The 22,769-nt window shown below is 46.6% G+C and overlaps 3 protein-coding genes and 1 long non-coding RNA gene across 4 annotated transcripts; 3 read left to right on the forward strand and 1 right to left on the reverse strand.

Annotated features, from left to right (window-relative positions):
• Positions 1-7,946: 7,946 nt before the first annotated feature.
• Positions 7,947-8,357, forward strand: LOC124649735 (histone H3.2). The gene has a single exon (XM_047189324.1). It carries the CDS (start codon positions 7,947-7,949, stop codon positions 8,355-8,357), a length of 411 nt encoding a protein of 136 aa, XP_047045280.1.
• Positions 8,358-17,700: 9,343 nt separating this feature from the next.
• On the reverse strand, positions 17,701-18,971 carry LOC124649736. The gene is made up of 3 exons (XM_047189325.1): positions 18,822-18,971; positions 18,163-18,203; positions 17,701-18,070 (listed from the first exon to the last, which is right to left on the reverse strand). The coding sequence occupies exons 1-3, from the start codon at positions 18,963-18,965 to the stop codon at positions 17,938-17,940; spliced, it is 318 nt and encodes a 105-aa protein (XP_047045281.1). The 5' UTR covers positions 18,966-18,971; the 3' UTR covers positions 17,701-17,937.
• A 37-nt stretch (positions 18,972-19,008) lies between these two features.
• LOC124648375 (dihydroorotate dehydrogenase (quinone), mitochondrial-like) lies at positions 19,009-20,727 on the forward strand. Its single transcript, XM_047188156.1, has 7 exons — positions 19,009-19,038; positions 19,340-19,564; positions 19,975-20,055; positions 20,134-20,241; positions 20,325-20,354; positions 20,504-20,643; positions 20,697-20,727. The coding sequence occupies exons 1-7, from the start codon at positions 19,009-19,011 to the stop codon at positions 20,725-20,727; spliced, it is 645 nt and encodes a 214-aa protein (XP_047044112.1).
• Positions 20,728-20,786: 59 nt separating this feature from the next.
• LOC124705765 lies at positions 20,787-21,215 on the forward strand. Its single transcript, XR_007004153.1, has 3 exons — positions 20,787-20,825; positions 20,903-21,002; positions 21,170-21,215. It is a non-coding gene; the product is annotated as an uncharacterized LOC124705765 (long non-coding RNA).
• The last annotated feature ends 1,554 nt before the right edge of the window (positions 21,216-22,769 follow it).

Genomic DNA, 22,769 nt, shown 5'->3' on the forward strand with positions numbered 1-22,769 from the left:
ATCAGTCACATGTTGGGGGCAAGGTGAAATTTCTTATGGTTCAAAGACTATAGTACAGCTTATTATTTTATCTATCTCCTCTTAGCCATCCTCCCAAGTACCATGTACAAAATTATCAAGCACATTCACAAATTATAATGCAAACATAATTTGGGTTAGAAGAAATAAGCTTCAGCATATCAAGCTGTTAATTCTGTGCTACTTAAACGTGAATAAATTTCAACAATCCAAAACAAGAAATTACGTTGAATAGGTAACCTGATTCAGTGCCACGGTTGATTAATTAATCAGTTTAAAGTAGTGCTATTAGTTCTTTCATACTATAAGACAGAACAAACAATACAAGTGAATAAATGAAGGATGTTAAGAAAGGAACTCACGTTAGATTTAGTATTGTATTCGTCTGTGCCTTCCCAGTGGTTTTGCGTGGGATGCTTTGATCGAATCAGATGCGCGGTGGTCAACACGATGCCTGTCTTGCTCTCCTCCTTCCAGTCAACCCACAAACCGCAGCAGCTGGCCAGCGGCTTCCCGTCTGCAAATATCAATCAGAAAATCACAACCGCTGGCCAGCCGCTAGCTAGCCCCCCATCTGCAAATATTAATCAGCACAAGCAAGCAAGATGCTACAACATAGGCACGCACCGACAGAAGATGAGAGCCTGACGATAGATTTGGCAGCACGAAGCACCGCTTTTTTTGCAGGTTCACGGATCGGAAGAAGATGCCGTTGATGAACCAGGCATGAAGGCGCCACCTCGGGCTCACGCGGCACACTGAATAGACGGTACCGACGGCCTGCAGAGAATGTACATCAAGCAAACTAACTAAGAATGCACAATGTTTGGGTTGTGAATTAACCTGAGAAGAGTAGAGGGATTAATTGGGGTAGGGGTTTACGTAATTTTGCATTGTATTTGACTTCGGCCTCCTTGAAGGCGGCTAGTGTCGCTGGATAGGCAGTGGCACTAGTAGGAAAACCCTTATAGGCAAAGCTTAGTTCTGTGGCGCACCGTTTTGAATGCGCCACAGAAACTTATTTTGTGGCGCACCAGGAAGTGTGCGCCACAAAAATAGCTTATTTTTGTGGCGCATAGCTGAACCGTGCGCCACGAAATTATGTGGGGCCCACATTCTGCCACCACGAATTATTAGGGTAGGTATTTCCGTGGCGCACAATGCTTGCTGCGCCACGAAATAACTATTTCGTGGCGCACCGGCTCGGTGCGCCATAGAAGTAGTTATTTACGTGGCGCACCGGCTCGGTGCGCCACGAAGTAGTTATTTCCGTGGCGCACTTGTGCCGGTGCGCCACGGAATTAGTGTAAGTTATATCATCCCCGTACCCCTCCCCTCCCTCCCCTCCCCACGCCCGTACGTTCACCTCCCCTCCCTCTCCCCCGCCGCCGCCGCCATGGTCGTCGCACCGGCCGTCGCCGCCGCCGCCTCCTTCCTCCGCGAGGGCCGCATGCCGCCACGCTCCACCCATCCCCGCCACCTGCAGCACAAGCCGCCGCGGCGTGGAGGAGGAGGGGCCGCCGCATGGAGGAGGAGGGGCCGCCGCGTCAAGGAGGAGGAGCCGCCGCGTCTTCCTCCTCCTCCACCCCTGCCGTCGTCGTCAACCTCCTCCTCCACCCCTATCGTCGGTGAGCTCCACCTCTCCCCTCCCCTCCCTCCTCCTCCACCCCTGCCGTCGTCGTCAACCTCCTCCTCGATCCACCCCTAGCGTCGGTGAGCTCCACCTCTCCCTCCCCTCCCTCTTCCTCTACCCCTGCTCCGGATGTGTTGATGTTGTGCTCGATCTGGATGCTGTTGTGCTGCTGTTGTTCTCTGGATGTTGATGCTGCTCTGGACAAAATTACAGAGAGGATGATGTTGTGCTCGATCTGGGTGCTGTTGTGCTGCTGTTGTGGTCATCATGAATAAAAACAGTCAAACATTCTTTTTGTTTTACTGTGCTGTTAGCTATATATTTTTTCTATGCTCTGCCTGTGTGATGCTTGTGTTTTGGAGCAAGCAGCTGGCATGGCATGTGAGAGAGAGCATGAGAGAGTTCTTGGGGGCAGAGATGATGGCAACATCAGCACTGGTCCTGCATTGGTCCTGCTTTGAATTAGTAAGATCAAGTAGTGGCTTGAGTTCCTGTTGGTAACCAATACCAACAGAGAGCTACTTCATTTTGTCCCTGGTTGCCTCCTTAATTGATCCTGCTTTGAATTTCTTTTAAGGACTCTAGCTAGATTAGAGGGGAAAAAGATTGCTGATTTGTTGCCTATGATAATGGATCATCAAATGTTTCCCTTTGTCCCCGGTTGCCTCCTTAATTGATGCCTTATGATCCAAATGATCCAAGTCCCTTGCATGATCCCATTTGTCCCTAATGTTGCTTAATTAAGATGAATAAATTCCCTCTAATCACCATTTGGAGATCAAGACTAGTTCTTGATATCCATTAGCTAGACTCCAATATTAAAAATGTCTCCCAAATATGGAGACAAACATTTTAACATTACCCCAATGTTATTTCTCTCAAATTGACGAGTTTCGATGGTATGCTTGCTCCTCACGGTACTTTATCAATTCCCTACTGATCCTAAGTACCCATGAATATCTGGTGGTGTTCTTCTGCTGTTTAGTTACTGTCAACACATGTGTTTGCATGTGTGTGTGAGCTGCTTGTAGTGTCACTTGACTATTCAAGTTTCAATGTTGGTTACTTTTCCTCTACTGCAAGAAATGGTTGAGCAGATGTTTATCCACTGTTGGCCTTTATTCTTGGGTAGCTCAAAGTGTCATGCACTTACTGGATCATCAAATGTTTCCCTTAATTTGTCCCTGGTTGCCTCCTTAATTGATGCCTTATGATCCAAATTACTATATTATTGGATTGAGTGATATGGCTACTCGCTTGTTTGCTCTCCAAATGCTATATATGTGTATTTGACCATGCTTATGATGGATTTCTTTTAAGGACTCTAGCTAGATTAGAGGGGAAAAAGTTGCTCGCTTTGTTGCCTATGATAATGGATCATCAAATGTTTCCCTTTGTCCCTGGTTGCCTCCTTAATTGATGCCTTATGATCCAAATGACCCAAGTCCCTTGCATGATCCCATTTGTCCCTAATGTTGCTTAAGATGAATAAATTCCCTCTAATCACCATTTGGAGATCAAGACTAGTTCTTGATTTCCATTAGCTAGACTCCAATATTAAAAATGTCTCCCAAATATGGAGACAAACATTTTAACATTACCCCAAGTGATTTACTTGTCGATGATTAGATGGTTGGTCGATCACTCGTACACTCGGGGGTGGAGCAAGTGAGGCTTGGTGTGATGGCACAAATATCAATATCTTGTGCATCCTACCTGGCCTCACTTACTCCATCTCTGGATGTTAATATTTGTTTCGACCAACAAAGTATGAGGCATTCCATTTAGTTGATACCACTTGGCTCTTTCTTCCATTTTAGTGCCGATGATTAGAATGTTCGGTCATCTGTACACTCCGGGGTGTCGCTAGTGAGCCTGGTGTGATGGCACAAATATCAATCTCTTGTGCATCCTACCTGGCCTCACTAACGCCATCCCGGGATGTTCATATTTGTTTCGACCAACAAAGTATGAGGCATTCCATTTAGTTCATACTAGCTACTTCTTAATTGCATTGGCCTTTCTTCCATTTTAGTGCCGATGATTAGAATGTTTGGTCACCTATACGCCGCAATATACTTTGTAGACGAGCCCCCTTTCCCGGCCGCCGTTCCGTGAACGAGTCCTTGATGAGACAACAACGCCGACATGCCTCTCCGGCGCAGCACCACTTTTCTTCTCTCGCCGTCCGAGTACGTGAACGAGTCCTTAATGCCAAGACGGTGCCGGCCTCCCTAGCATCATGCCGACCCTCGTTGTCGCGCTTCAGGCCGTGTCGATCATGCGCCCTGCACTCTTCGCCTTCTTGTCCGGTGAACTAATAGACTAATCGTTGGAATAAGGAAGCCGATGACGGCCGATCGCAATTTAATCTTGCGACCGGCTGTCATCGGTTTCCTTATTTCAACGATCAGCCTATTGGTTCACCGGGCAAGAAGGCGAACAGAGGCGGGCGCGGGACACACGGCTTGAAGCGCGGCAACACGGCCCGGCATAATGCTGGGCAGGCCGGCACGGTCTTTGCATCAAGGACTCGTTCACTCGGACAGCGAGGGACCGGCGTGGTTCCGCGCCGGAGATGCAGATCGGCGTTGTTGTGTCGTCAAGCACCCGTTGACGGAACGCCGACCGGGGAAAGGGGGCCCTTCTGCAAAGTATTTGTGTTGACCAACAATGTATGAGGCACATATTCTATTTTGTCATTCCATTTGCTTTGAGATTTTCAAAATGCCGATGATTAAAATGTTTGGTCACCGTACACTTGGGGGTGGCGTAAGTGAGCCTCGGTAAGATAGCACAAATATCAATCTCTTGTGCATCCTACCCGGCCTCGCTTACCCCATCCCTAAATGTTAATATTTGTGTTGACCAACAATGTATGAGGCACTTATTCCATTTTGTCATTCCATTTGCTTTGAGATTTTCAAAATGCCGATGATTAAAATGTTTGGTCACCGTACACTTGGGGGTGGCGTAAGTGAGCTCGGTAAGATAGCACAAATATCAATCTCTTGTGCATCGGACTTGGTCTCACCGACGCCATCTCTAAATGTTAATATTTGTGTTGACCAACAATGTATGAGGCACTTATTCCATTTTGTCATTCCATTTGCTTTGACATTTTCAAAATGCCGATGATTAAAATGTTTGGTCACCGTACACTCGGGGCGGCGTAAGTGAGCCCGGTAAGATAGCACAAATATCAATCTCTTGTGCATCGGACTTGGTCTCACTTACACCGTCCCCGAATGTTAATATTTGTGTTGACCAACAATGTATGAGGCATTTATTCCATTTCTCTTGTGCATCGGATACTTGTTGGTCTCACTTTCTTCCATTTTCATCATAGTAGGAACTGGATGGAAGGACCCCGATGCAAGCGAGCCTGGTGGGTAGAGATGACGGAGCAAAGGAGGAGGAGGAACCGGATGAAGACTACTTTGTATCTCGAAATTGTGAATTTTGTATGAATTAAGAGTTGTATGCAAAACATTTGACACTTGCCACTATATATGTATCTCGATCGGGCTCTAAGTAATGTGATGATGATGTCTATGTTATATCCGTGCAATGTACATGATATTTATATTATATCTGAATGTTGCTGTATATAACCTCGTGTATCCGTATTGTGTATCCGTATTGCTGTGTATAAACTGTATATGTATACCGGGCAGCACAAAATCGTGTATAATACAAGCAAATTCTGTGGCGCACTAGGAAGCAATTCGTGGCGCACCCTTTTCGTGGCGCACCTAAGAACAAGTGCGCCACGAAACCTTATTTTTGTGGCGCACAGTCAGGTGCGCCACAGAAAGCTTATTTTTGTGGCGACGTTTCTGTGGCGCACCACCCGTGCGCCACAGAATCAAATTTTCGTGCGCCACTGATGAGGCTTTTCCTACTAGTGTGGGATCTTTTAGCTCGTCAGGGATGTAGGGCATGCTGATTGGAGATTTCGGTTTGAACTCATCCTCCTCCTCAACTGCCTGTGTTTGTGTCACGGACTCGTCCTGATCATCATCTGAAGAAAATTGTACACAAGGAACAAGTAAACACCCAAGTACGTATGCAACGATCTATCGGGAAAATAGATTGGGGGCGAAAAGTACCTCCAGCTCCTCTCATCTGTGGACGGGCAAGCTGGGCGACCTCCATCTCCTCCCCCGGCGAAATTCTCTTCTTCTTTGCATCCCTCTCCGTCTCGGTTCCACGTGACGCCTCCGAATCTGGCGAGGAGTCTCTCTTCTTTGCCGCCTTCCCACGATGGCTGTCGTCCATCTTCTGAGCTCGGGAGTGAGGCCCCGCGTCTGCACCGTACTGGGCGGACTAGGGTTTTGGGGCTGAGGGAGGGGACCGGCGCGGCGCCGGAGGAGGAGCTCCGAGTACCGGGGGAGGGCGACGACGAGTACAGCCTTGCGATTGATCCCGAACCGCTGTATCTGCTCGTTGGGTTGGGCCTGTATGTACTGCCGGGCCGGGGATACGGACTGGACCTGGGCCGAACCACTCTCGAAGCCCATCCATTTATGTGTCTAGCAAAAAGAGAGCAGCACATGCACATGTTCGTCGGCAGGAGCGGACCCACGTTGAGCCCAGTGGAACCCTAGCCCCCAGTCAATTTTTGCTTTTATAGTTTTGAAGCCTACTATTTTACTATTTGGGTCCCACCTAGCCAAGTAATAATGTCTCCACTCACTAAGGCCTCCACTAGATTTTTGGGCTGGGTTCGCGACTGTTCATCGGAGACGGCATATGTCGGTCAGATTCGTCGAATTATTCGGTTTGCCGAGCATCTGATTCATGATGACATTCCTTACTCAACTGTACAATGGCGCAGTGCCTATATGCGCTGGTTAATGATGATATCACCTAGCATATGTGCATGTCCAATGTTGTGGGTATAATTTATGGGTATTGCCAACGACATGGTCTAGATCCGGCAAGCCCGGGAGGCCCGCATATGGTGGTGCGGCTTATGGCCCACCGGGCGGTCCAGTTGCTGTTGATAGAAGATGGAAAAAGTCCAACCCCGAAACAGGAGCCGGATCCCAACTGACCTATGCCAGTAGTCGGATCTATGGAGGTCCATGAAGTATCCGGATCCAGGACGGCAAGCTAGATCTAGGTGGATTGTTGACGTGCACGGTAATGTATATTACGTAGTTAGGCATCTTGTATTTCGGCTAGGACTCTCCGTAGAAACCCTAGATCCGGACGTCTTTATAAGCCGGATCCTGGGAGCCCTAGAGGACAACCACAACCCATTGTAACAACGCGGAAGCGCCTAGATAATTCCATACACGCAGTAGTAGGCCCTGTCCTCGAGCAGGTGTTTCGAAGCTGGGTAAATCGCGTACCACCGTCCCGAGTGCTCTCCGCCCTATGGCCCCTACTTATTCCCCCTTCCGTGAGGGTCCCTCCTCCGGGGTACCATCGAATAGGCAACGACAGTTGGCGCCCACCGTGTTCGGATTCCGGGTTGGGAAAAAGAAAAAGAATACAAAAGGGTATGTCGAAAACATGGAGCCAACACTTCAATTCACGCCCGCTACTACCTAGGGCGCGCTGAAAGAATGTAGTACCGCATGAAAATTATCCAAGACTAGAAGGACCCTAGAATGACGAGAGCGGATTTTCACAATCTGGTAATGCTTGTTCTCAAGATTTATGTTTTAGACTACATCATTCTCATTTCTATTTTTTAAAACTCAACTAATCATCATTTTTTTGCGAATATGCTTGATTATTTCTCAAAACTTTATAAAAATCAATATGTTCTTTTTATTAAGATGTAGAAATTATGTGTACCAAAAGCTATCTGAGATTCTGAGTCGAGGCGAACGGTATGCATTCGTAAAAGGGTCGTGCTTTTGCACTTGCTAGCAGTGGATGGCTCCTAATTGCGCCGCACATATGTTTGCTCAATATCTATTTTTATTCACGAATTGGCGGCAACAAGCAAACAGTTTGTTTGGGATGTTGGCGGCAAAGAACCAACATGGCCGCGCCTTCCTCTAGGCCGATCCGGCTGACTCGTCTCCAACCAATCAGAGTGCACGAACCACCTCCGCACGGATCACCCTACAAAAGCCAATCCCAACCGTCTACATCTCACCCCACGGATCCAACGCCCCTCGCTCGTCTTCCCTCCCGAAAAACACAACTCACGCGCCACCATCCCCGAAAATCTCCCGCCCGCGCGCCGCCTATTAAAACTCGCCCTCTCCCCTTCTTCTTCCTCACTCCAAATCCAATCCCCAACCGCGCTCTCCTCCACGCCACCAACCAAGCCATGGCCCGCACCAAGCAGACCGCCCGCAAGTCCACCGGCGGCAAGGCCCCGCGGAAGCAGCTGGCCACCAAGGCCGCCCGCAAGTCCGCGCCCGCCACCGGCGGCGTGAAGAAGCCGCACCGCTTCCGCCCGGGCACCGTCGCGCTCCGCGAGATCCGCAAGTACCAGAAGAGCACGGAGCTGCTCATCCGCAAGCTCCCCTTCCAGCGCCTCGTACGGGAGATCGCGCAGGACTTCAAGACCGACCTCCGCTTCCAGTCCTCCGCCGTCTCCGCGCTGCAGGAGGCCGCCGAGGCCTACCTCGTCGGCCTCTTCGAGGACACCAACCTCTGCGCCATCCACGCCAAGCGCGTCACCATCATGCCCAAGGACATCCAGCTCGCGCGACGCATCCGGGGCGAGAGGGCCTAGGCGAGTGAAGGACTACTGCTTTTCACCTGTGGGATGTATCGGTCTGTGTTAGGTTCTTGGTTTAGCTGGTGTTGAGTAATGGAGATGGGCTAGTGTTGTAGGGAATTCAATGTTACTTGCCTGCCATGGTGGACGTGTAATGGCGTGGTCTGATGTTACCATCTTGTTGTCATCAGCAATCGAAAATTGTTTATCTCATCTTAAACTTGTTCCTTCCTCAGTGCTTGTTTCTCCCTTTTGTGTGCTATTCTGCTCGACTGTGATTTCACCCAATGGTGCTTGGGATTATGTATCTCGTGAATCTTTCCGTAAGTTTTAGCTACTGTCCTCTAAATGTCCATGTTTCAGCTTAATTGATTGCTGGTGGTGTCAGACATCACTAATCTGGTTGCAGTCATTATGTTTATGTACCCAACAGTTGATTACAATGCCATTATGTTTTACTGTCAATACGCAGATTCTTGTGAAATTGGTTTGATTCAGACTTGTAAGTTTATTACTATTTCGTAATCACTATTCTTGTTGTTCTGCATCTGAACCTGAATGAACTCGTGGACATGCTCGTCCTGCAGATCCTTGGATGCTTTTCTCGGCTTCCTGATCACAACTCCTGGAAGTGTCTGAAGTCTGAATCCTGTTCCTTTGCTGTATAAATACTCTTGAAACTACAGTACATAGTTACAGTACAACTTCCATGGATGTTTTCATCGGCATTGTTTGTTTTTTTATGAAGTGTTAATCACAACATGCAGTAGTAGTATTTAGTCAGAATTCAGAAAACTTTAGCTGCTCCCACGGTAATACTATAATACAAGTGCCAATTTGTCTGGACCTGTTATCCATTCAGTTAACACATCACACTCTCAACGGATAGCACAAATCCTGGAAGTTTACAGTTGTGTTCAAAAGGCTGATGATCATCTGAGATTGAACATATGCTTGGCAACGCATGTATTGTCTTGTATGTGAGCCTGTCTGAATGCTATTTTAGCAAATTGCAGATCAGATTATCCCAACTTGTGAATTTTCCTGCCATTTTTTAGCTAGTGTGTTTTGAACTATTTTTTAGCTTCAATGATGTTGTGGCTGCTTAAAATTCGTAATCATAGTCCTCATGGATGCCTCTTAACCTGAACTAACAGTACGAATATTTGTAATGTGCAGATTTTTGAAATGATCACACCATCGTAGAAGTTTGATTTTTCATAATTTCTAATCTGGTAGGATGCCTCTGAACCTGAACGACAGGGTGTGATTTCACACAGGTGCTTGGGATTATCTAGCTTGTGAACCTTTCTGTCAGTTTTAGCTCTTTCATATTTGTTTTTAGCTACCGTGCTTTAAATATTGACCAGTTTCAGCTTCACTGATGGCTGGTGCTGTCAAACATCACTAATCTTTTTTTTTTGAAATAGTCAAACATCACTAATCTGGCTGTAGTCCTCTGAACCCGAACTAATAGGATGTTATGATGGTCGCCTTCAGTTTATGTACTACCCAACAGTTGATTACAGTACCATTATGTTTTACTGTCAATCCGCAGTTTCTTGTGAACTTCTGCTAGTTTTAGCTAGTGTGTTCTACATCGGTTTGATCCTTAGTTTAAATGATGGAACCAGAATGTATTATCTCGTTATCTAGTTGCATGTCAGTATTACATGTTTTATGTTCAGTGTGCAGATCCTTGGATGCTTTTCTTGGCTTCCTGATCACAACCCCTGGAAGTGTCTGAAGTCTGAACCCTGTTCATTCCTTGTATAAATAATCTTGAAACTACATGGTTACAGTAAAACTTACATGGATGTCTTCATCCGTAGTGTTTATTATTTTTTGATGAAGTATTAATCACAACATTCAGCAGTAGTGAAATTTCCTGAACTCCTGTCAGTGCTTGAATGCAAACTTGTGAACTCCTGTCAGTTTTAGCTAGTGGGTTCTAAATTGATTTGGTCTGTAGCTAAAATGAAATGATGCCTTTTCTGCGTCGATTTCCGTATTCACATACTTGTTGGCTGTCTCTGAACCTGAACGATTCCATGTATCCACAAGAGTGGCCTGACACTCGGACAGTACCAATTCGTTTCTCTGTTGTCCTCCAGAGCAAATCAATTGGAATTGTGTAAACACTGCTTGGCATTGTCTGTCTTTCCTTGTATGTGATCCTGTGCTCGTATGTGGTTTCAGCAAGATGGTGGATTAAATTATCTTGTGAAATTTCCTGCCGGTTTCAGCTAGTGCACACTAAATTGCTTTGATATTTTAGTTTGTATGGTTCCACGGCTGCGTCAGATAAACTGATTAAGTAATCAGTAATCTTGTTGTTTGCCTCTGCACTTGAAAGGACAGAATGTCAACATACTCGTGTTCAGTTCTTCTAACAGTACTAGTAAGTTTTGGTGTTTTACTTTGTACGCGAGGCTGTTTCTAAATGCGATTTAACCAAATTGTGGATTTGATCATAATAGTTTTGTTTTAATACATCTCTTGAATTTTAGCTTAAACGGTGGTTCTTTGCGTCAAGAATCATTAATCTGTTAGTTTCCTCTGAACATGAACGAACATGATGTTGCCATGCCCGTGTTCAGTTCTGTGTATCCACCAGTTGATACGTACCAGTATGTTTTATGTTCAGTTTACAGATTCAGGTTCTTGGAAGCTTCTCGGTTGGCCTTCTGATGAGAGCAATCGTGAATGTTTCCGAACCCTGCAGTATATCTGTTTTGTGTTAATCACAACATAATGTTACTCGTTGGTACTCTGGGCCTTCTTGGACGTCTTCGAGTTCCACATGTGATCCTAGATCGCTGGGCTTACCCTGAACATGGACGCTGCTGTTCTTGAGGAATGCAGTGTACCAGCGAGCATAGAGCCTGGCGTGCCTCGTCTGTAAAGTCAAGCCTTCTGCAGCTGTTTATGAATGAGTCGACATGTCGCAACTCGCGTCAAGTGAACGCCGATCTTCTTTCATGGTTTACAGAGAACGGGAGGGCAACTGCCAATTGCTCTTCTCTTGAGGAGAAGACAGTGGACCAGTGGAGACGGAGGCATAACCAATTTGCCATCGCACACAGACAGGTAAACAGGGGCACGACAGTGTAAGATTCCTCCAGAACAGGGACTATTCAACACAGCCGGAATAAGGGACGAAATATAAAATCCTAATATAGACCGTGCAGTTACAGAGGTACACAGGTTCTATCAAAGTAAAACAAGAAATATATACCCCATGGCCATGGACTCTTTAGTTTGCATACTATAACTGTCTACACCAACCAAAATCGAATCATCCCAACCACAAAAAATGAGATGAAACTAACTACTCCAGAAAACAACAGCGCATCCACCTATTGTTCCAGGACGGCTGAACCGAGAACATTTGTCCATCAGCAGAATGGGACAGGGAACAAAGCATGGTTATGGTACAAGAAGTCAATCGTATCACTGCACAAGTGGCAGAGTCTCAGGTACCCTCTATTCCACCTATTAAGGCAAGCCAAGCATATGAAAGAAGGTTCTGTATCTGCCACAGCTATGTACCGAGAAGCGCCCAAGCTATTCCAATGGCATGCAGCTGTAGATGCAAAGACAACCATTAGGGACATTAAAGATAGCACAAATCATTCGAAGAGGCAAAACAATAGTAATCATTTTGACAAGAACTGTCATATGAACCCAGGTCAGTAGCACCGCAAACACTAAGGGTTTGCCGCCCGCAGAAAATAGTAAGGCTTTGCATTGCATAAATGTGATGGATAACAGATTAAGGAAACAACTAATGAACTATTTAAATTAAATCAGATGAACCTCAAGATGTTAAAAGCCCTGACATCTCATTTGCACATAGGAACACAGAAGACATAAGAGCAATTTCACAGAACATAAGCAGTGAACTAGTGGCAACAGAACACCATTCAAGGATTTAGTTAACACCTATTAATACATAGTAAAATCAAACATCAGCATTACGTGACACATCAACAACTAATCCACGGAAAAAAAGTAGAACCCCAAAACTGAATGCAATACAGTATATATATAGTTTAGAATTTACATTCCTCAGGCCAAGCTACATAACTTAGGCCCAGTTCTTTTCGGCTGCGGCTTGTGCATAAGCCATTCCGGATTGAGCTGTCCAGAGAAACAGCTGTGAAATTAAGCTCCTGAGAAACTGCAACCCAGTTCTTTTTAGCTTCTACCGTCTTAGCTTATTGTCTGAGTTATATGATAAAAAGTCTGTATTGCCCCTGAAAAAATTTAGTGTTTTAACAGTCTAATATTTAGTTATTTCTTATTGTTTTTGCTGAAAATTTGAGAAAGAAAACAACTACATAACATCTGAATTCTTAACATTAAACATCATGAAGAACTGGTCCAGTACTAGCTAGCATCAAGATTCTAGCGCGGTGCATGTACTCGGCATCTATCAATTAGATAAGAAAAACAAGGCCTAATCAAATACTTGTATCAGCGTTCATCTCGTTCTGGCAAAGAAGGAAGCGTACACGGGCATGCCGGCCTGCACATCAACCATCTGAGCCGAGCCGAGCAAGGCGAATACCCGTGAGCAGGTGAGTGGTGCCACTGAGTCCGCGGCCCAGCTGGGAAGGGATGTGTCTGCTGCCGTGGAGGCCGTCCGCCGGTCAGGTTCCCATGGCCGAGCTGGGGTAGAGCGTGGCTGCCGTCGTGGAGGCCGTCCGCCACTCCGCCCGTTGGGTCAGCCGCCCCTTGAGATTGGCAGGGACGTTCCTTGGAATGGAATTGGGACGATCTGGGGAGCAGTTTGGCGGCGAGGGCCGACGGGGGAGGCGGCCGGGGTTGCCCTGCCGATGGTGGCGGCGGGGTGTGGCAGAGAGGAACCCTAGCGGTTTCTTTCTCGGGGGAGAGGAGCTGAGGGTGTCTCTCGGGTCTCATCCGGCAGGAAAACGATTCAGCAACAAGAACAGCCTAGCGCGGTGGCATTCAACGTAAATAGAGTGAAAAATAGGGTCATCGCTATGTACCGTTTCGGTTGGGCTCGGGAAGCTGCAGGAAGTTGGGGGTACCTAGCTTCCCCCCACTACACACGAAAGGCCAGAAACGGCTGCCCCCCCAAAATGGCTTAAAATTCAGTTCTTTTGGGCTTTAGCTTATTTCCACCATTAAGCTGCCCATAAGCTTCAAAAGAACTGGGCCTTAGCATCCCCAAATTGCTAATGGTTTCTGGAGCAAGGGGAAAATAATTACTTTGCGTGAATCTTCAGAGTGTACCGTTCATAATTTTCGAAGTACCTAATTTAGTAACAAGAACACTTTTCTCGGTGCTGAGTTTAATTATGCAGAAGTAATAGAGAATTAATCATGTCTTTCAGATAAATATAACAATATTTCATAGTTATTTACGAGATTCTTCAGAAATGTCAGAATAAATTTACAAAGTTACACAGATTTATGTAGTAAGCTTGACAGCCATTTCAAAATGGAAGATGTCAACTACTTCTTGCAATGCACACGGATAAGCTAGGCGAAAAACTTAAAGTTAGTCTTCAGCCTATATTTTTTCTTGCTGTCAAATATTGGCACACCACAGTTTCATGCTCTTTATTTGGAATGGTTCACCTACATGCAAAGCATGTCTATACCTAATAATAAAGGAAGAAGCGTTTCTGTGGTTTGGTACGTCACAAAGTTTCATCCGTTCAGTATGTTAGTCTGCGTCAAACGTTTGGCCCGTCTTTCCGTTCTCTTGTGCGCCATAAACCATACGTGATTGACCAGGGCAAAGAAATAATGTTTCTGGACCTAATACATTCTCCAACCTAGGCTGGGACGAGGAGTCCTGCCTTTATAAGCACCAAAATCCCACCCGCGATACCTCCTGTCCCTAGGCGGTCGTTGGATCGCATCATCGATTGCGAGAGCTTTCCGGCGGCGGCGATCGCCAGAGCTTTCCAGCGCGGCTCCCCACGACATCGCACAGGCTTCATATATTGGCGGCTGATAGCAGTCGGTTCCACGCAAGCCTCTGCACCGCCTGTGTCGAGCTCCTCTCAGGCTCTGACCGTCCCCGCCGGAGGTCACAACATTGGCCTCATCCAAACAACCTTGATTTTCCACGGACCCGATTTCCTGGAAAACTCGGGCCCAAAAAACCTCTGGCGCAGATCGGCACCATGGGCATTGGGCAACCCGTAGAAGCCGCCCCGAGGTCGGCCTTGCACATGATGAGGGTGTCGTCCACATATTGGAGGACCGGACAGGGGGTGGTTTGAGAGAGGGGGTGGGAGAGGGAGCCCTGCTGCCAAGCTTTCCGGATAAGGCGTTGCAAAACGTCAGCTACGATGATGAAAAGGTAGGGGGAGAGGGGGTCCCCCTGCCTCAAACTATTCTTGCAGCGGATCCAATCCCCAGGGACACCATTGAGGAGGATGGCCGTATGCCCCGTGTGGAGGATTTGGGCCATCCAAGAGCACCACTTTTCGTCAAACCCCCGAGCTCTAAGAATAGCCAGAAGGCTGTCCCAGTTTACCGAATTGAAGGCTTTGCGGAAATCAATCTTAAAGACAATGGTGGGCGCCTGCCTAATGTGACATGCCCGGAGCAGGTCAGCGGCGTAGACAATGTTTTCCGAGATACGCCTCCCAGATAGGAAACCCGTCTGGTCAGCCTCAACCAAAGAGTGGATCGCCCGCTGGAGTCTAGAGGTAAGAACTTTAGTGATAGCCTTCATAATACAGTTCTGGAGGGAGATGGGGCAAAACTGGGAGGGGTGGGTGGTGGAGTCAGTCTTGGGGAGAAGGACAAGGAACGCTCTGTTGATGCGAGCAAGGTCGATGGATCCCACATAGAAGGAGGAGAAGACCTCAAAAACGTCCGGGGCAACCGTTTCCCAAAAGGTGGAAAAAAAAAGGACGGTCCAAACCCATCAGGCCCCGGGCTAGAAAGCTTGTTCAGGTATGTGAAGGCGTCCTTAATTTCAGTTCGGGAAAATGGGGCGGTGAGGCCAGCCGTCAATAAAGGGGCATTGGGGTAAAGGGAGTTCAGATCAAAGGACCAAGAAGTAGGGGCGACCGAGCTGAGGCCCTAAGTAGTAAGTTTTAAGAAGGGCGGCTTTGCCAGGGTGGTCGGAGGTGTCAACCCCATTGACCGATAAGGTCGAGATGGAGTTTCCGCGGAGCCGGCAAGTCGCGGATGCGTGGAAGAATTCGGTATTCTCGTCGCCTTCCAGGGCGAAACGGATTTTCGCCCTGGCCTTCCAGTAAAGCGAGCGCTCTTTAATGGAGATGTGAAGAGCATCCATGGTGAGGGCGCGCAGACGGAACTCTGGCGTAGAGAGGGGGCGAGATTCCTCAAGGAAATCCAGAAGGTTGATGAGGAGCCTACAATCCGTTTCTCTTTGCACGCAGGGGGTAAGCCGTTTGGTCCAGGTCTTGCAGGTAGCTCTACACAAGCGAAGGCGCGCAACAAACCTAGTCGTGGGATCCACGCGGGTGGTGGACCTCCAAGAAGTCAGGATTGAGGACCGGAAACGCTCGTGGAGAGCCCAGGAGGGCTCATACCCCTATGAAGAACATGATGATATATCTTTGCTCAACCCTTCTTATCCATGTCAAAATTTTCACTGAAGTGCATACCAACAGGTTTTGCTGGTTAGTACCAATCATATTTTACAAAGAGTAGATATTTGGAAAGTATGGCCACAACACATGAAGTGCTGCACACTATCGTTCTATGAAAAAAAAAGGTGTAGTCCTAAAGTTGACCATGAGATAGCCTACGATAAGGTCCATCCAAAATTCAATAGGAAATTCTAGCTTCTTTTTTTGCAAAGGGAAACAAAGAGCCACGCATCTGTATTAAAACGATGGACACATTTCGAATTTTATTGCATAGTTCTAGCTATAAGAGAAGTTTAGCTAGGAATCTTTTTTTTGGATGTAGGAGATTACTCATGAGATTCTATGGAGATCAAAGTAAACAATGAAGAGAGCTAATTCTTTATCACGAAGGTGGTGGATGTGTTCTCTAGGATGTTGTCCAAAGGGAGGTAGATCAGATGTTAGGGATGTCACATTTCACCGAAGAACAAGAGAATACCAAGGGTGGACCAAGTCAACCTAAGGCACCAACTGGTCTAGGATGGCCCAAGCCTAGCACGAGGCAACCTCTACGACGTATCGTCCGACTATTTCATGAGTCGTACTTCTATACCGTCACCCGGACAATCGACAAGCTAGATGACACTCGGATTGTTGAGATCGCTATTAAGCCGGGCATCAAGACAAGCGTCACAAAGCTTTGAAGACAAACGATACCAATAGTGCCACTACACCATCTTTAGCCTCTTGCCAAGTAATTTAGGTTAGCGTTAACATTGTTTGTTACGAGACTGTGCTACCATATATAAACCACAATCCGGGATCACATGCCACTTAGGACATCTCTAGATACAAAGAGAAGAGAGAAAATGAAAGGAGGAAACATCAAAGCGGAAAAGAGAGTATATGGGAATTCACCGACATCTGCTTGGTTTCTGTTGTCTAGGGGTGGCAAAAACGGTTTAACCTGTATATCCCGTTTTAGCTACTCACTGTGTTTCAATATATAAATTAGTAACGAGAATTATGGAACAGAGGGAGTAGTTCATTTTTATAACTAGATTGAAAGTTCCGATTGAGTTTGCTAAGAAAATGAAAGGCTCCTACCAGCCGGTTTGCACGGTTTCAGTATTTAGCCGCGCCGTCGAACTCTCCCTCCAGGTGGCGCAACAGGGGAGGGCAGACGACGTGCTCATGGAGCACCAGCGTCTTCTCGTCACCCTCCGCAGGGAGAGGCGGCGCACGACGCAGGAGCTGCGTCGGAGGGGAGGCGACGACGGGGCGAGACCGTCGATAGCACCACCGGGCGACAAGTAGACTAGAGTTAGATAAAATCTAGCTGTTTTCATTTAAACTTGTAAAATATAATCAAATTTGAATGAATTTTTTTATTTTCGTGCACTTTTATTTATTTAGGAGGCGTGTTTGGGAGACGCGGCTGGGGAGCGACATTCTTAAACGCGGCACGAATAAAACGCGTCCCATAAACGCTTGATCCGGCGCCATTTGTGGGACACGGCTAGAGAAGCTAGCGAGGAAATAGCGAGGCTGAACTCTGGGCACGGCTACCACGTGCACTGTAGAAAGTACTTGCTTTCTCAGAAGAACGCTTGCCCAATTTGCAAGACCGCGTCTCAAAACCTTCGCCGCATTACTTTTTGTTCTGGTATAGTACATGTATTCATTCATGTCTGAGAGATGTTTCATGTTTGTTCTTCCTATAGCCCTTTGATGCTCTGCATATAAACATTGTTGATGTAAAAAACACAGGAGACCAACACACAACTCGTCAATTATATGTGACAACATACCATGTCACACAAGATAGCACATATAGCAGTTCATCGGTGATACTCATATAGCAGTTCATCAGTGATACTCAGGTTGTAGCTACCATCTCATAAACATCCTCAGAACAGTGACGATATATAGTGCTGGGTAACATTCATACATTAAAAAAACGTCTTGCTTCTTCTCTGCCCCGTTCACTTGCTCTGCTTCTTCTCTCACCCCTTCACTCGCTCTTGCTTCTTCTCAGCCACCTTCACTTCGCTTCCATCAGTGGCTATCATAACAACCAGACTTGTCCCTGCCATAAGGGTAATGATTTTTCTTGCCGGAAAATTCACTATCAATTCCCTGCAGATAGAACAAGAGGAGATGATATCAACTCCTGTCAAACAGGAAAAGAAGAAGAAATAACCTGTATATGCATATGTTTGGTATTGTACCATAAAACCTGGTGTATCGGCTTTAGGTCCTTGAATTCATCCTGAAGATTCAACATGATCATTAAAATTTATATCATTAGTTAACTGTTAGTTGATTGGTAGTAATAAGAATAGTAAATTCTGATACAAAAAAACAGTGTCATACATACACTGATGCAGCCAATGCCCTATATATGTTTGGTTGCCAATTAAAGGATGGATTACATGGAAGTAGGAAAGACTTTTTCTGCTTGGGTTAGTCCCTAGCATGCTTAGGAAATAAATTATTGAATAGTACTGTATTATGAATTGCAGCAAGCATAAAAATATATGTTTTAAGTTATAAAAACAGCAGCAGTAAGTTAAACATCTAATGTGTTTCCATATGCTAATTAAATGGATGGTCAGCAGAATTCAACATCCAAAGATGATCAACCAGGAGATAACGCTGCTTCGTGTAAAAATGCTACTTTGGGTAAGTAAACTTGCTCTTTCCTGTAAAAAAAGAAAGGGAAATCTTGCCCCTGTTTGTAATAGAAAAGAGACCCACTAAAGAAGTCGTCTTAACACATGGATGTTCATGTTTTGATCGCAAAGAATTGGGATATTTGTACAGCACAACAAATAGCAGAAGATCGTGCGAGATAAAAAAAAAAGATGTTAGTTTTTGGTGAAGATACCTCTTCGGGATGACTACTGAGCATGCGCCTTGGCACGAGCAGGCGTCGCTCCTCAGCAACCGCCGGTGATGTGACCGCCGCCTGGGTTCGCTGGAGCACAGAGCCACCGATCCTCCTCGCCCCCTGTCGAAGAAGCGCCGCCATCGTCGCCGGCCTGCAAATCGGTAGGGATTAGGAGAAGTCCGTCATGAATCCACAGCGCCGCCCCCTACCAACGGTAGTGTGGGCCGGGTTGCGATCGGTCATACGAGGCAAGAAATTTCGGCAGATCTTGGTGGTGCCTACCTTGCCGATCTGGGAGTTCTTCCTCCTTAGGGTTAGCCGGTTAGGGTTTCTCGCTCGCCTTCTTTCCGCCTCCGAACTCCAAACACAGCACGAAGAATGGGTGGGGTGGCTTCTTGCGCTCCCTTAGATGGTTCGGTGCCGTGCGCAGCGCCACCTTTATAGTCTCGAGAGCAGGCCCAGCCAACCTTGTATGATTCACACTCGGTCCATCCTCTAAGGCCTAACCTAACCAGTTCCTCATCCGCACGAGTACCCCGTGCGGTACGTGGCATTGTGGCAAAGAGAACTGCTTTAGAGCATTCCATCGGTATCCTTCATCAAACAGTAATGTAAAGCAGGGAGGGAAAGCAGGACCTGGAATTCTGGGTGTCAATCTTGGCAAGAATAAGACTAGTGAAGATGCTGCTGCTGACTACGTTCAAGGAGTTCATTCGTTGTCGCAGTATGCTGATTACCTGGTATCCGTCTATTGATATTACAAGATAACTTAACATCATGCGTTTGGTACTTTCAGTTTCATATGCACCATAGATTCAGATCGATATGATTGTTACAGTAAGCAACTTTGCATTCATTCATGTTGATCTATTCTCATCTAACATGGCCCATCAAATGATCAAAGAGAGAAAGAAACAACATTATTGGAGAACTGTTTGCTTAAGAACAAAGTGTATTCATTTCTTGAATGGTTTGTTGTCAGTGCACAATGGAGAAATGAAGGCTTATTTTGTGAAACTGTGTACTTTGCTTGTTATTATCTGCTAAATCACATCACTACTTATTGAAATTAGGGACTATGGTCTGAGGAAAAACATTTGATTATGCTTCTTAAATAAATGTTCACAGTGGTTTCTTGCTCTTAATGCAGGTCATTAATATCTCTTCCCCAAATACTCTAGGCCTTCAGGCCTTGCAAGGTAGAAAGCGACTGAGTGAACTTGTGAAGAAGGTCTGTAGTCCTTTTAATTGAACTGGTAGTTTTCTTCATTTGCATGGGAAATTAGTATGACCTACACTGCATGTGCAGGTGCATGATGCACGGGATGAGATGCAGTGGGCTGAAGATGGTCCACCACCATTGCTTGTGAAGATTGTACCGGACTTGTCGAAGGAGGACCTTGAGGACATTGCTGCGGTACCATACTGGACTTGGCGTTGTTTTTGATGCTCATCGGCTATTGGTTGTGTTTTTCTTATGCTTTTCTTATTGTTATCCAGGTTGCTCTTTCTTCCAAGTTGGATGGCCTGGTAGGTGGACAGTTCTTGCATGACCACTTTTACGTGGCACTTTACTGAATATCATAATCCTTTTTAACTTCTGCACAAATATGTATTTCCCTCTCCATGTTGTTTCGCTAATGTTTGCTTGTTCTGTATCGACATTGTTAACGACACAGATTATATCGAACACAACAATTGCAAGGCCACCTCCTGCAGAAGCACATCCACTAGCTCAAGAAGCCGGTGGATTAAGCGGGAAGCTTCTATTTGACTCATCTACTCGCGTCCTCAAGGAGATGTATATCCTTACAGGGGTGTGTGTTTTTTATCCGTTTGCTTACTTCAGTATGCCATATCTATTTACTTCAGCACATCTTCCATCCCGGTTATTGCATTTTGAGTGCCGCTGTTTCTTTGTCTCGTAATTCTCGTTCACTAACAATTCTTGCATATCTTGCAGGGCACTGCTCCCCTCATAGGCTGTGGTGGTGTAACTAGGTAATGCAATTTCTGTCTGTCTTTACCTCGACGATGCTTTGCACTTTTAACACAAAATATTCAATTGATTTCTGCAGCGGTGAGGATGCGTACAAGAAGATACGTTCTGGAGCTACACTTGTTCAACTTTACACTGCTCTTGCCTATGGTGGTCCAGCTCTCATCCCAAGAATAAAGGTGAATAGCCAAACACATTTGGTACTTGGTTTTTAAGCTTGCAAGTTGCAGTTTTTTTTTTGCCTCAATAGCAACGTATCACTGTTCACAAAAAGTGATCGTAACCATCCAGACTAAAATGTTCAATATAGTCCTTATATATAATATTTGACACTTTCGTTCAACAGGCTGAGCTAGCAGAATGTCTGGAAAGAGACAGTTTCAAATCGGTCCTTAATAAAGTGAGTAGAGTAGTTTGAAATCCTATGTTCTACCTAACTTCTCTCAACTTCTTCAAAATCCGTTTTGATTGAAGTCCTTTCCAATTGTTCCATAGACTTGAGGTGATTCAAATACCTATCAAATGAATTCCAATTTTTATGGAAACCTTTGCACCTCATGCATACCTCTCTGGTCTATTCAGAACGACCATCCCATCTACCTAGCCATGATCCTCTTGGGGGTCATTGGATCATCTTTTGGTTTAATCTCCATTCCATCTCTATCTAGCTTAATACTCTCTAATATGTTTATAGCTCACCAATGTTAATCTAGGTGATCAACTCCATTTTCTTGGTCATCTTGCATAGCTAGCTAGCACCTTGTCTTGCCCCTTTCTTGCTTGGCATAGGGGTGGAACCGGCCATGCCATGCAATGGCATGTGTGTGCCATATTCCCTCCCTATTTTATCACCTCAACCCCACATATGTGACCTTCCCATCAGCTGAACCCCTCCCTGGTCGAGCCCTGCCCTGTCTGTGTGTGCTTGGCACGTTTGAGACAAAAATGGAGCGATGAGTAGAGGCCGGCCGTGCCATGTCTGCAAGTCTAGCTCGCATGTGCATCTCCCTTTTCGCACCCTTAGGCAAGCCAATGAAGAACCATACCCGGCACTACTTTAGACCCTACCTGTCCCCTCTCTTCAGCCCTAGTTTCTCCCTCTCACTCTTATGTCCCTTCTCTCACTCTTGTCCGGTCACACTTGATCCATGGACAAAAAAAAACAACCCCGCCCTGTCTCGAGGCTGCGCCATAGGGACACTGTGCTGCCAAGCACTATAGCACGCACGCTCCCGAGGTGGTCCTTGCCCCACAGTAGTGCCGCCCGTGCTCGACCAACCCGTGATCACCGCGGCTGTGGACACCACCGCGTTCCCGCCCATCCCCTCCTCTCCTTTCCCCTCCATGGACTAAGGCATGCAGGGCACGCCACCGTGACCCAACTTAGTGCCCCCGCACCCTCCCTATTGCCCTATTTTGTCATCCATTTCCTGTCGAACACCAGTGTGCGCACGTGAACACCACCTAGCTCTGACCGGTCCAGGGCACCCCTCTCCCTCCCTTTGACTACCATGGAACCACCCCTCTACACCATGCTCTATACCACCGTTTTCCCTCTCAATCGCGCCCGTGCACGTGTAGCTCGCGAAACATGCCTTATGTCCACGGTGCACCTCTTCCGGCCTTCAAAAAACCCTAAACCGAGCCTCTAGTTTATTTCCACCCTTCTCCTCTCACTCCCCACTCTCTCCTCCTCCCAGAAAACCCAAGGGGCGAAGCCCTGCTACGTCTCCCTATATGGCCGACGGAAGAACCGAGCTGAGGCTCGTCATGCTGCATGTCGCCTCGGCGAGGCTGCTACCCCTCTTCCTCTCTCGCCTTCCTCCATGTTGCTTTACTCCTCTCTCAATATGGCATCCTGATGCAACCGTTTTCGTGTCCAGGAGCTCGCCAAGCGGCCGCCATCGTCGCGTTCGTCCGCCATGCCTGGGACCGTGTCTACGTCC

This window comes from Lolium rigidum, chromosome 4, assembly GCF_022539505.1.
Source record: "Lolium rigidum isolate FL_2022 chromosome 4, APGP_CSIRO_Lrig_0.1, whole genome shotgun sequence".
Taxonomy (NCBI): Eukaryota; Viridiplantae; Streptophyta; class Magnoliopsida; order Poales; family Poaceae; genus Lolium; species Lolium rigidum.